General features: G+C 39.8%; 2 protein-coding genes across 2 annotated transcripts; both read left to right on the top strand.

Moving 5' to 3' along the window:
- The first annotated feature begins 883 nt into the window (after positions 1 to 883).
- On the top strand, positions 884 to 4,463 carry LOC115808320 (uncharacterized protein CXorf38 homolog). Its single transcript, XM_030769653.1, has 6 exons — positions 884 to 1,153; positions 2,315 to 2,449; positions 2,713 to 2,838; positions 3,271 to 3,423; positions 3,752 to 3,916; positions 4,164 to 4,463. Exons 1-6 carry the CDS (start codon positions 950 to 952, stop codon positions 4,389 to 4,391), a joined length of 1,011 nt encoding a protein of 336 aa, XP_030625513.1. The 5' UTR covers positions 884 to 949; the 3' UTR covers positions 4,392 to 4,463.
- Positions 4,464 to 5,191: 728 nt separating this feature from the next.
- Positions 5,192 to 12,750, top strand: LOC115806933 (isocitrate dehydrogenase [NAD] subunit gamma, mitochondrial-like). The gene is made up of 13 exons (XM_030767790.1): positions 5,192 to 5,263; positions 5,662 to 5,712; positions 7,202 to 7,299; positions 7,667 to 7,782; positions 7,878 to 7,938; positions 8,065 to 8,197; positions 8,642 to 8,775; positions 9,242 to 9,344; positions 9,793 to 9,939; positions 10,050 to 10,144; positions 10,806 to 10,866; positions 11,254 to 11,390; positions 11,956 to 12,750. Exons 1-12 carry the CDS (start codon positions 5,192 to 5,194, stop codon positions 11,356 to 11,358), a joined length of 1,176 nt encoding a protein of 391 aa, XP_030623650.1. The 3' UTR covers positions 11,359 to 11,390; positions 11,956 to 12,750.
- The last annotated feature ends 282 nt before the right edge of the window (positions 12,751 to 13,032 follow it).

Genomic DNA, 13,032 nt, shown 5'->3' on the forward strand with positions numbered 1-13,032 from the left:
CAAGTAGTTTCTACAGAGTTTGGATGGGTGTTTTGGGTCATTGTCTTCTCGATACGTGAATCCTGGTCCTAGAAGTCGCAGTCCTAATGGAATTCCATGCATTATTAGCCAGTTATGGTACACCTTATTGTCCATTGTTCCATTGTATTTGAGCAGGTCTCCAGCTCCAGCACCACAAATAGCACCCCAGACTATTATATTCCCTCCACCAAGCTTAAGAGTAGGACAGAGACATTCCTCCATCTATACATCTGCAGTTTGTCAAAAAAGACAAAGACTGGACCAAGGGGGACTGGTATAAGGCACTCTGGACTGATGAACCTGACTTTGAACTGTTCAGAACTAAAGGGAGGGTGTTTGCAAGGAGATACATTGCTGAAAGGCTTCTTGATGAATGTTTCTGACAATGACAAAAAGAAAAAGAGATCCGGAGTGTCAAAAATCACGAAGTGGCCACCCAGAGCCAGTATGTAAATCCCATTGAACAAATATGGGACTTCATGAAGGAAAAACTGAACAGATCAAAAGTAAAATCCAAGGACTCACTGTGGGATGAGCTTCAGAGGTGCTGGAACTGTGTTAAATACATGATTTTACAATTTCATTAATTTCATATAATATGTGATATTACATATTATATTACAGTATAACTGTTGAGGAAAAACTGAAACGTCGATTCACCGCTGAGTCCACGTATTCATTTAATAGTGATAAACAGGCATTTCAAATGTTTCCTTGAGTATCGGAATTGAATTTTCACATTCAGCTCAAATAAACATAAATGTATGTTTCAACGTCAGTTCCTTTTGGCGCCTGCAGCACCCCGTAGCATACGAAACACTTTTGCAATTCAGTCTTATTGAAGGAGACCAAATTACGACGCGATCGCAAGTTTACAAATGATGTGTCTTTGCTTCCTGAAATTTGGTGAACAGGGACACAATGTACTATGGCGATATATGATGACAATGACCAAAACTGGCTTAAAGTAGCACAGAGTCTCCGTATTCTGCGAAGGCGTCTTCGACCATTCGTTGAGAATGAGACGGAAATTTACCACAATTCCCTTCGAACTAAAATACGCAACACGTCCAGCGGGACGACCTGTCAAACCAAATGTAACATAAAGAAATGGAACCCAATTCCGAAAAAGGTAAGAAAAAGAACTCAGTATTCAAATGTTTCCATTAATTGATTAACTGCAGCCTTTAACAGAGCAAATAACTCGTTCGGTTCCTCTATGGTGATATGGTTTCTTAAACCCTTGGTGAAACAGAACAGTCCCACTGCAGGAATACAGAACTACAGCCGACTGTATCTCTGACATTACAGTCATGTAGCCTACTGTGCAATAAACAACACTGCGTTTAATCTAATGTGACAAGCAGATATGGAAGCCCTAAAATGTCAATCATTTACATTTTAATTTTGATTCCGTTTTCTCGTGATAACACGTTATAACACGTGTAAAAATCCATTGCATCTTAGGGCTCCCATACAAACAATGCAAACAAAACGCTCCGCACTGCATTCGCCTTCATTTGTTTACAGTCTATGAGTTTACGTTGTTTGCTTAACGAACTTGTCTGTGTGAGCGATTTTAAGCTGCCCAGTGGCAACAGCGCCTACCACCCACTCACTATCTAGACCGCTTATCCTGATTAGGGTCGCGGGGGGTCCCAGCGCTCATAGGGCGAAAGACGGGGAAACGCCCTGGACAGGTCGCCAGTCCATTGCAGGGCAGACACACAGACAAACACACTCACACACACACATTCAAACCTAGGGGCAATTTAGTGTCTCCAGTTCACCTAACCTGCATGTCTTTGGACTGTGGGAGGAAACCCACGCAGACACAGGAAGAACATGCAAACTCCACACAGAAAGGACCCTGGCCGCCCGGCCGGGAATCGAACTCTTGCTGTGAGGCGACAGCGCTACTCACTACGCCACCGTGCCGCCCCAGCGTCTACCAGGGTCACAGAATTCGATGGTCACAGAATTTGGTGTAACACCGGCTCACTGTACATTATCCCTTACTTAAAACTCTCTGACTCATTGTCAAACGACCTTATTCACAGAACTCTAAATGTTTTAAAAAAAAAAAAAGACTTTTGAGATGTTAAATGTGTTGAACTGACTTCAGGCTGTCCAATACAGCAGCCCACTTAATATGAGAATTCGTTATGAAGGCATCACAGTAAACAGGATTGTGTTGAGAGATGGCTTCATGTTTTTTTGTTACATGCAGAAAAGTGGAAAACACAGAATGTAGAATTATGTGGAGTTGTGACTTTCTGGCTTCTCTTCTCAGCTTCCTTTGATGTGTGTGGCATGTGTTCCATGGAGAGATGAGATTCTGGCCAATCACAGTGCAAAGGAGGGACCGATACACTGGAATAATTGTACACCACACCTTTGGCCATCTAAGAAGTGGGAGGTAGCTAAGGTATAGCTGCTCTTGAGTTTCAATCATGTTGCTCAGGAATAAAAGAAAAATCCACACAGAATCATGCTGGGCCTATAACCTTTCGCTACTGTTAAGGCTGATGCACTGTACTAAAACACACAACTTCTTACAATATATGCGGTCCAAAATCAAATTAGTGCAATATTGATTCATACGTATTAGTCTCCACCCCTCATATCTCTTTCTCTCTCCCTCCCTCTCACTCTCTTTCTCTCTCTGAAATTCTGTGTATGTTTGGTCAGGCTTACATGCCTCGGGGACTGAAGAGGAAATGCAACTTTGACGACTTTGACATTTCTGCACTTCTCAATTTAATGACCTGCTGCAAATATTTCAGACGATTTATACAGGAACACAAGCTCAATCAGGTATACAAGCTGTTTATGGGCAAATGTAAAGGGCTGTGTTAATAATAATAATAATAATTATAATAAACAACTTTATTTGTATAGCACTTTACATGTAAGAGATGCAGCTCGAAGTGCTTTACATTAAAAAAATTGCATGCACCATGTGCTTGTAATTTGAACATGTTCTGGCCTCGTCCTATGATCTGCAGATGATTCTTGTTATACAGATTAGAAATTAGCTATTGTGACAAAGATATGGTTAACCGTCTGTCTGTTTGCTGTGTGGGATGATCATTTTTGAAATGTTATGTTACTTCTTCTCACCATAAAATCCTTCAATCCTGGTAACAGTAATAAATGTAGTTGCTACAGTGATACTTGGAATAATGTAGATGTGTTTTTGAAGGTTCTGAATGTTGATTTTTTTTCTCTTGTCATTTTTGTTTTGAGGTCATTGAGGTGAGGAACTCAGTGATGCATTGTCCTGATATGACCTTTAGTAAGGAGGAAAAGGAAGGTCATCTGGACAAGATCAGAGACCTTGGACAGGCCTTAGCACAACATGCACCAGACCTGATGAAACTTTCTGAAGAGATTGAAATGGTAATGATTAGTTTAACATTTACATAAGTCATAATTGACCACTCACTATATTTATTGAGGTACTGGTGGTACATATATTGTTGTCCATACAGTAGACTGTCTGATAGTGGTAGTAGTAGCATTGCATGCTGCCCAGAGTTTGATGGAGAAGTGAAATTGCTATTAATGTTTGAGTGAATGGTACTGTGTAGGAAGACCACATTTGGAATATCATTCAGTGTCTATATATACCAGCAGAAAACTAATAATTTAAAACACGTTTATTGTTTAGAGTAATCAATTGATTGTATGAACAAACCTCACATTTTATTGAACTCTCCTCTTGCAGACGCCACTGTACCTCATCATGGTGGCTCAGGGTCCTAGACTGGAAGCAGCTTTTGTCCCTCGTATTGATGATGTGTCGACAGTGGGAACAACATTCTGGACACTGAAAGAAAGGACAGAGTTCTTGCTCCAATGTTATGATGAGGGTCAGCTGGATGGCCTCAAAGTGAGCATAAATAAAATCTCATGTAGCGAGGACACTTAGCCTTCAAGGCATAGAGGAAATACTAAGACTTCCACGTAGATCAGGCTATATATTATAGTAGTTTCCATCTCCTCCGAAAACTAGAATAGATAATCCCACCAGATGCATAGATGCTCATACACCCATGCCATGATGTAGTATATGCACAGTAGGAACCTCAAAGTCCAGAAATGCAGTTCACAGCCCAATAATGCTCTCTTTATTGCAGGAGGCTGTACGGGGGACGATAAACTGTTTGGAGCGTAATAAATATTATGGGTTTGATCTGTCCAAGGAGGAGGAAATACTGCTATGGATGGAGGAGCAACTGATACAGCAAGAGAAAAGTGCCAAAGCACAGCAAGCAGCAAGAAGACTGTTTCTCTCATATGGGCTTATTTTTGCAGTGTCTCTCCTCTGGCCACGTTTGTTGAGCCTCTTAGCACATAGTGCTTGAGTCAATGACACCAGCACCAATTGAACATGCACACAAATACATATATTTACATCTTCCTTTGTAAATATTTAACTGTATGTTTTATTGGTCCAGGTATTTTTCAATAAATATATTTTAGAATTGTTATTTCTATCGATTTTGCTTGTCTGTGATTGATAAGTAAAGAAAACAAAAGCAGAAATATGTATGTATGCACGTATCTATCTATCTATCTTACATACTCAGAAGGGAGCTTTTGAAATTCACTGCACTTTTGCACTTTGCAACGTAATATCACGCTGCAAAGTGCAGTTGATTTCAAAAGCTCCTTTCTTCCCTCTCTCCCTTCTGGTGATGCTTTTGAATTTCTACATTTTTTTGGATTGAGAAACTTACTCTATTAATACATACCAGGGTTATTCATCCACTACCCACAATACTGCTGAGTGGGTGACAGTGAGTTGAAGTCTAGCTTTAGCAAAACGATCTCACGTGGAGATGCCTTTTACAAGTGGAAATGTTAATATCTGTAAGGAAGCGAGATTCCGTTACAATTGCAAAAAGACCACAGGCAAGCCTGTGTTCTCGTCCAAGAGCAATAGAGGGTGCTATTGTTTTATGGCTACCACGAATGAGACGCAATTCAAGTGGCCTCTCCGCTGATTTCAGTTCAGCGACGGTGTGCAAAGCCCATTCTAGCATTTAGACAGTTACGTCTGTTTAGCCGATCCGGTATCAGACATAGAGTGGTGTTATCTAGCTACGAGATCTCGCGGTGGCTACGTGCTAGTTGCAGATCCTAACACATATTTGAATACAAAATGTCCACTCGGACGTTGCTGTCGCTCTCCAAACTATTACAGCCACCATGGGCTGGACTTCTGAGTAACCAGGTAAGGCTGTAACAAGAAACATTTTATACACACCCTGCTATACTGTAAGGATTTGCAAATGTTTCTTAGGCCTTTAATTTAGTTGTAGCGTAGTATTTCGCACAAATGTCCAGTGTCCTTCCAAATGAATGAACGGCAAGGTCATTGTCAGTCGCTCCGAAGTATAAACATATTTCTGTAACTTAAATAGGTTATTTGTCAGTTGCATACTTTTGTCGTTCATTAGATACCTGTCGCAATGAAAAAGCAGTGAAGATTATCATAAATTAATGCTGTATGTCAAACTGTTAACTGACAGCTGTCATTTGCTAATTTGTACCCTGGATTCCACAGTTTTCCTTTCTTTCCTTTTATGATTTATATATCGGCATTATCTGCTTTCCGTCCTTTCTGAACAGCAGGTACTTAGCCCATCAGTTTGCTGTCGGAGGGAGAAGTCCTCCTACGCTGTAAGTTTTCTCTCAAATAGCCCAATACGAGCCACAGAGTATTCAGTGTAACGTTAATGTTTTATTCACCAGTTTCACAACTTTATCAATGAAAATTTGTCAAGAAAACGCTCTTACTGGTTTACTGAAATCTTCGTATGTAGCCTGAACTATTTCCATTTGTCCAGTGATATAAGTAATGAGTCGTCGTGATGACATTTTATGTTGTTAACGCAACAAACATCTCGAAATCATGCTTCATACTTACATTAATAATATTTACTTTTTTTTTCTCTTCACTGACCAACCTTGCTCATTGAAATCCAAGCCCCTGTTCATGAGGTTGCCTGATTTCACAGATGGGGACATTCTTAGGAATTTATTTATGTATTTATTTATTTATTTTGATGGGAAACATCTAATTAACAAATAACTTCATAAAACAGAACCGCTTCACACAAAAGGCTTGTTGGACAATTTAAAACAGTTCTGCTGAGCCAGTCAATACCCCTTCACAGGATGCAAAAAATAAATAAATAAATAAATAAATAAATAGAATAAACAAAAACTTACTAATGAAGTCACATGCCTGATTCTGTCACTGGCCTTCCTGCACCTCTTGCTTGCCAAGGCTTTGCCTCAAAAGCTGATTTTTAAATTTATTTGTTTGTTTTCACATTTTCACACGTATGTCTGATTTACACTTTCTCACACACTAACCACCCCTATTCTCTCCCTGTGATTCTCCTCCCCTCCCCTTTCATTCTGCCATTCCCAGGTTATTGTGAGTACAATGCTCTTGATGAAGAATGCCTTTACTGTACCATTTAAAAAGGCATTTTCTGTCAAGGGTCTAGGTTAAAACTATCAGTTATGGATGCTTTAGCTTTACTGTACTGTTTTGAAGTGCGTTGCGCAGTAGCGGTGCTTGTGATTATAATAAATGAAGATACTGCTGTGTGGTAAACTGTTTAGTAGCTTTTTGTCTAGATCAGATAAGCTTGTAGAGTGCTTGAGTGATTTGCCAGCAACCTGTTTACATGAATGTTTCCCTTTACAATAAATTTGAAATCACAAACATTATAGTTACAGTTATGGTAACTAACAAAGAAAATCAAATAAACAATGCCTTAACCTGTTCAATACACTCAGATACAAGCTTGAGATGAAATGGAAGCCATGTAAGCGTGTTTGAACAGGGCCAATCACTTAGTCACTGTAAAACTGTGGTGCCCAAATCCTATCCTAGAGGACAATTGCTGATTTTTATATGTGCTGGCTGTGGTCTGTGATAAGCTGAAGAGAGCAGGCACCAGTCAGTCAGCTAAAATTCAGTCAAGATGATAAAAACAAAATGATAACAAGTACCTTGGGTCTCAAGGGCTGTACTTGGGCACCTTTGCTGTAAACTCATATTCAGATGGCCTTGACTGTGATACCTGTGATAAAGTCATGACAGTTGATTCTTGTCACAAATCCTTCCCTTCTCTTCTTTCTCCATCCCATTCAGCCCCCTCCAGCCAGGTATGGAGGAAGACACTCCGTGACTTTGATTCCTGGGGATGGAATTGGACCAGAACTTCTGAACCATGTTCGGGAGCTTTTCAGGTCTGACTTACATGGTACCAGGAGACCAGCCCTGAGTATCTAACTCCACCTACCTGCTGTTCTCTCTGAACAATGTCTTCTACAGTGTCTTTTTTGATTATATAGATAGATAGATAGATAGATAGATAGATAGATAGATAGATAGATAGATAGATAGATAGATAGATAGATAGATAGATATCATCATTTTAGTTTAAAACTGTCAGGCTCAGGCTCATTGAATGATGATTTTGGGAATGATCTAAAATTCTTTTTTTCCCCCCATCATAAACAGCCCAAAATATTGTAGCATTTTCTGTGGGTTCATTAACTGAATGTTTGTGAAGCTGAAAGCAGCTGTGGATAATCCACATGTTGATACTGTCAGGTTCTGCTGTGTTCCTGTGGATTTTGAGGTTGTGAATGTAGACTCCACAAAAACTTCAGAGGATGACATCAATAATGCCATCATATCTGTTAGACGCAACGGGGTGGCTCTCAAAGGTGAGCCTGTGTGTGTGTGTGTGTGTGTGTGTGTGTGTGTCTCTGGTATTGCATTATCAATTAATAAGATATACCCTCACTTTTCTATTTCTTAGGTAACATTGAGACTAACCACAACTTACCCCCTTCTCACAAGTCCAGAAACAACTTGCTTCGGTAAGATCAGAGTAATCGAAGGGTTTTAGAACCCAGTGAAATTCCGTAATTTCTCTCACTGGCATGAAATAATGAACAGGCCATTAAATGATGTAACGATGTCTCTCTTTCTTGCCATCACTCCAGTGTCAGTCTGGACTTGTATGCAAATGTGATGCACTGTCAGTCTCTCCCGGGTATTCAAACCCGTCACAAAGACATCGACATCATCATCATCAGAGAGAATACTGAGGGAGAATATAGTAGCCTGGAGCATGAGGTGTGTGTGTGGATCTGTGTCTGTGTTGCCTCTCGCTCCCCACTGATTTTTGAGTCCCTGTGCATTTGTGTTTGTATTTCCCTTCTGTATTTTTTTCCTCTTCCTGCCTTGGCAGAAAGAGAGAGGCAGATTGTTTTTTTCCACTCAATTGCTCTCTCAGTGCAAATCTCTTAAATGAATTGAAACACAGAGAGATGGCAGCTCTTTTGATGTCTTTTACTTTTGGTCAACCTGCTCTCTCTCTCTCTCTCTCTCTCTCTCTCTCTCTCTCTTTTTCTCTCTCTCTCTCTTTCTCTCTCTCTCCCTCTCTCTCTCTCTCTCCCTCTCTCCCTCTCTCTCTCCCTCTCTCTCTCTCTCTCCCTCTCCCCCCCCCCTCTCTCGTTCTCTCTCTCTCTCACTCTCTCTCTCTCTCTCTCTCTCTCTCTTTCTCTCTCCCTCTTTCAGAATGTACCAGGAGTCGTGGAATGCTTGAAGATCATCACTCGTGTGAAATCCTTGCAGATTGCCGAATACGCCTTTCAACTAGCCAGGGAGAAAGGTCGTCGTAGGGTCACGGCTGTTCATAAAGCCAACATCATGTGAGTGTTTCTTTCACCGTGAGAGTTTTTAATCTGTACTGCAGTTCAGACATTCTTTGCAGGCAGCCAAAGGTATTGAACACATGGCTTGAAAAACAATCTCTCCACAGAAACAGGTCTCTCTGCTTCACTTTCTTCAATATGTGGCAAGAGTTGTTTTCTTTTACATCAGTTAATTCAGGAAATGAAATATTAATATCAATCCATGAAGTTTTGTACTCTTCAGGAAAACAAATGGAGTATGAACAGTTAATGAATTGGATTAGAGTACATTCCCAGAGCTGACTGAATTGAAATTGATTTGAATGCTCCACTGAGGTACATAGAGCCCCACTATACAACCCCTCGCTGATCGAGATACGAGTTTTTAAACTTTTCATATTCACCACTGACAGAAAAAAGGTGTTAATAAGTCCACAGCCTTTACCATTTCACAATTCGGTGGTAATTTTGTTTTTGTTGCCAGGAAACTGGGAGATGGGCTTTTTCTGCAGTGCTGTAAAGAGGTGGCAGCTGGATATCCTGACATTGCATTTGACAGTATGATTGTGGATAACACCACAATGCAGGTACTGCTCTGTAAAACAGCTTCCTCCACTCAGGAAAACACACCCTGGTGCTCTGGAGAAGTGCTATCACTCAACCTTTAACAGAAGTAAAATTAATACCTTTAACCTTTAATTGAAGTTAAATTAATACCTTTAACCTTTAATAGAAATAACATTTGCTTATTAATGCCCACATTTATTATGTTACCTGTTGTTCAGATGTAATGTGTAATGTTGTTCAGGTTGGGCGTGTAATGATTAGGCACCAAAGGATTACTAGTTGCAATAGTATATTAACAGCTCATTAATAACACTATAGAAGCAGTAAATAACAGTAAATAACAGGAAACGAGTCAGTAGTTTAACCTTTTATTGCATTTTTTAACTCTACACACTTATTTAATCATAAAGGTGTATACACTGAGACTTGTTAAGCTCTGTGTGTGTATGCGTGTGTGTGTTTGTGTAGCTGGTGTCCAAGCCTCAGCAGTTTGACGTGATGGTGATGCCAAATCTCTATGGTAACGTGGTGAGTAACGTGTGTGCCGGGCTGGTTGGAGGTCCTGGTCTGGTTCCAGGTGCTAACTATGGAAAAGACTACGCCGTGTTTGAAACAGTAAGACAATGTTATGTAGTTTTGAATAGTTTTAATGTCTGAGGTGTTTGAAAAACACAACAGCCTTTTAGATAAGTAATGATGAGTAATCATTTATTGTTTTCTTTCAGGCCACTAGGAACACTGGCAAAAGCATTGCAAACCGCAACATTGCAAACCCCACTGCTACACTGCTGGCTAGCTGTCTTATGCTTGACCACTTGAGGTGTGTCATGAGTGTGCGTATGTCTGTGTCTGTGTGTGTGTGTGTGTTTGCATGTGTGTGATTATGAAATAGTTTAATCACTTTATATTTTTTTTACCTTTAATCACAGGACTATAGTTATATCTCTGTAGAAAGACGGAAGTCAGAATTAAATTCCCTCTTCCCTTTAGCATATCAAACTATCTTATTATAATTGTGTTGGTTCATACAGCTTAATTGAAAGAGTTTTGTACATTTTTGACGTTTTTGGCAGACACTGAATTGTATAACTGCCAAACTTGAGAAATTCTTTTCATAAGCTCATACCCACATCAGATCAGATGATTTTCTTTCATGTTCTGAACTGAAAAATCAAAGAACAGAAATAGTTTGCTTCTTGGATGAAACATATTAGATACTTTCCCAACTCTCTGAAGTTTATGGATGTCAGGAACAAAGCCAAATTCAGTTTTGAGGGAAGTATCCCTTTGACAGTCTTCCAGTCATTTAATCAGATTTCATCCTATATGGTAATCCTGTGATATATGACCTGTGTCTGAACAGAACTTTTTAAGCCAAAGATATCTTAACACAGTCTGTTCAGATGATTCATAGTCTTTATTTACATAACTGTTATCTGAGTCTCTCTCTCTCTTTCTTTCTTTCTTTCTTTCTCCATTAGGCTTCATGGCTATGCTACCATGATTCGCCAAGCGATTCTCAAGACTCTGTCTGAAACACGGGTATGGAAATTACACATTGTGTGAAGCAGCCACATTTTACAGTGCTAATTGCTTTATTTATCTCTGCAGCCCATATTAGTCAGTAAAAAGGTATGTTTTAAATCTCCAAATTTTTCTGAATATATTCTGACTCAGAGTGTAACATTAAACAGATTATTTGGGGCATGACCTGTCAAATAAAATGCGATTTGTATGCTTAGTAAAGCTGATGGCAGAGTCAAGCGAGTGGTTGACTGAGACTCCACCATGCTTACTGAGTGTTTCAGGACAGGGATCCTTCTGTTGGCCAGAGTCTGTTGTAAAAAGTGCCATGCAGGTTGAATTGAATTGAATTGAACTGAATTGAATTGAATTGAATTGAATTTGGGCCTTGTCCATTTCATGCAGTTACATACAGCTGACCTTGGGGGTCAGGGCACAACCTCTGAGGTCGTCCAATCTATCATGCAAGAGATTCAAAGCAGAGGACCACTTACAGTCGACCAAATCTGAACACACACTAACACTTACCTCAGCCACAGCAGGTAACAACACACTGTTCAAGAACAGTATGCAACACACACACACACAATACCCTTGACAATGGTGCAACTAGACCTTGTATAATAACGCACTGCTGACATTGTTCAGCATCAGGAACTTGAACCACAGTTTGAACCACAGTGTAGTCACACTTGCTCTCTATGGTCAGGAGTGACAGAGAATGCAGCTGACCAGGGTCCCTGTCCCTCTCAGTGCTCAGTGTTAGTAAGTTAGAGACAGACACCTGTGCCGCCTGCAGTGATGTGAACCCTGCTCTCCGTCAAGGGCTCAAAGTTATTTGACAATATAGTGCAGATTGGAGCAAGAAAAATGTTGGAGTAAGATAGCCTCACTTACTGCACTGAAGTGACCATTTAAGTTAGAGAGCTGTGAGACTACAAGTTTAGGTAATTCAGTCTAGGACAAAGTGGGGGGTGGGGGGGGGGGGGTAAAATTTGACTTATAATTCAAAAACTGTCATCATGTCAAGATCTTGTTGTTTTTGGTATCCTGAACATTTGTGTTCTGATAATAATAGTAATTGTTGTTTTTCTTTCTCCTTTCCAGGGAAAATGCTTCAATCATTAGACACTTGGAACACTGTCAAGGAGAAGTAGCGTTTGTGCGTGTGCGTGTGCACGTGTGTGTATTTGTGTTTGTTGGAATGTTGCAGGATCAGGTACAGTTAAGTTTGATTATGCTCTAAGAATTCCTATGCAGTTTTTATAGCTATGAGAGTAATGGTAATTAAATGTGGGTACGGAGCCTTCGGGTCCAGCTGGAAATTGTGTATAAGTAGACCAAGAGTATACTAAGACTTTAGAGATTACCTCTCTGAATGAAGACTTTCTTTAACTCTGAACTACATAACTATCCATGATCTACTGTTATTGAGGTAAGACTCAGGTGGAGGGAGGTGTTTCAGAAATGCTGTTATATTTTTCTTTAGACTGTTACAGTACGGGTTCATCAGTGTATCAGTGAGCGTTTGATGGATGTGGCTGGCTCTGACTGATGAGTCTCAACATGCTAACAGTATCATCCTTATAGTCATGGTTATCTTATCTTATCTTATCTATGATAAACCAGCCAAACTATGGCTCTCGTGTACTTATCTCACTCATAGATTTTGAATGTCTGCTATCAGAGCCAGCACAAGGCGTTAGATCCCCAGCTCTGCTAAAAGCAGGGGGATGAAAAAAAAAAATTAAAAGTTGAATCTTTCCTTTACATACTGGACCAAATGCAAAACAAAACAAGCAAACAAAAAAAACACAACCTCTGTGTTTGATTTAAAGCACCTATTTATTGTCTTATTAATTGTTTGGTTTTCACCGGTAAAAAAAAAACTTGTTTGTATTGGACGAGCAGTTAGGTAAGCTTCTGGCTTTAGAAAAGCTCCTCATTATGAACATATATGCTTGGTTACAGTTTCTGTGTATTTTTTTGTGTTCTTTAATTGGTAACTTCATACGACCTGATGAGTACTATGTGTATGTTTGTTTATTGGTAGTTTATTGGCTGCTGTTGTTTTTGGTTTTGTGATTTTACTTTGCAGTAGATGCACTGATTGAAAATGGTATTTTAGCAGTAAATTTGCACTTTTCACCTGACCAAATGTTTCTCTGTGTTTTGTTGTGGTTG

This window comes from Chanos chanos, chromosome 3, assembly GCF_902362185.1.
Source record: "Chanos chanos chromosome 3, fChaCha1.1, whole genome shotgun sequence".
NCBI lineage: Eukaryota > Metazoa > Chordata > Actinopteri > Gonorynchiformes > Chanidae > Chanos > Chanos chanos.

Bases quoted from the DNA above. Each gene is read 5' to 3' on its own strand.
- LOC115808320 (XM_030769653.1), top strand. From the start codon at position 950: ATGGCGATATATGATGACAATGACCAAAACTGGCTTAAAGTAGCACAG. The intron at 2,839-3,270 runs GTATACAAGCTG...TTTTGTTTTGAG, and splicing joins AGGAACACAAGCTCAATCAG to GTCATTGAGGTGAGGAACTC. The intron at 3,424-3,751 runs GTAATGATTAGT...CTCCTCTTGCAG, and splicing joins TTTCTGAAGAGATTGAAATG to ACGCCACTGTACCTCATCAT.
- LOC115806933 (XM_030767790.1), top strand. From the start codon at position 5,192: ATGTCCACTCGGACGTTGCTGTCGCTCTCCAAACTATTACAGCCACCA. The intron at 5,264-5,661 runs GTAAGGCTGTAA...CTTTCTGAACAG, and splicing joins CTGGACTTCTGAGTAACCAG to CAGGTACTTAGCCCATCAGT. The intron at 9,345-9,792 runs GTACTGCTCTGT...GTGTTTGTGTAG, and splicing joins TGGATAACACCACAATGCAG to CTGGTGTCCAAGCCTCAGCA.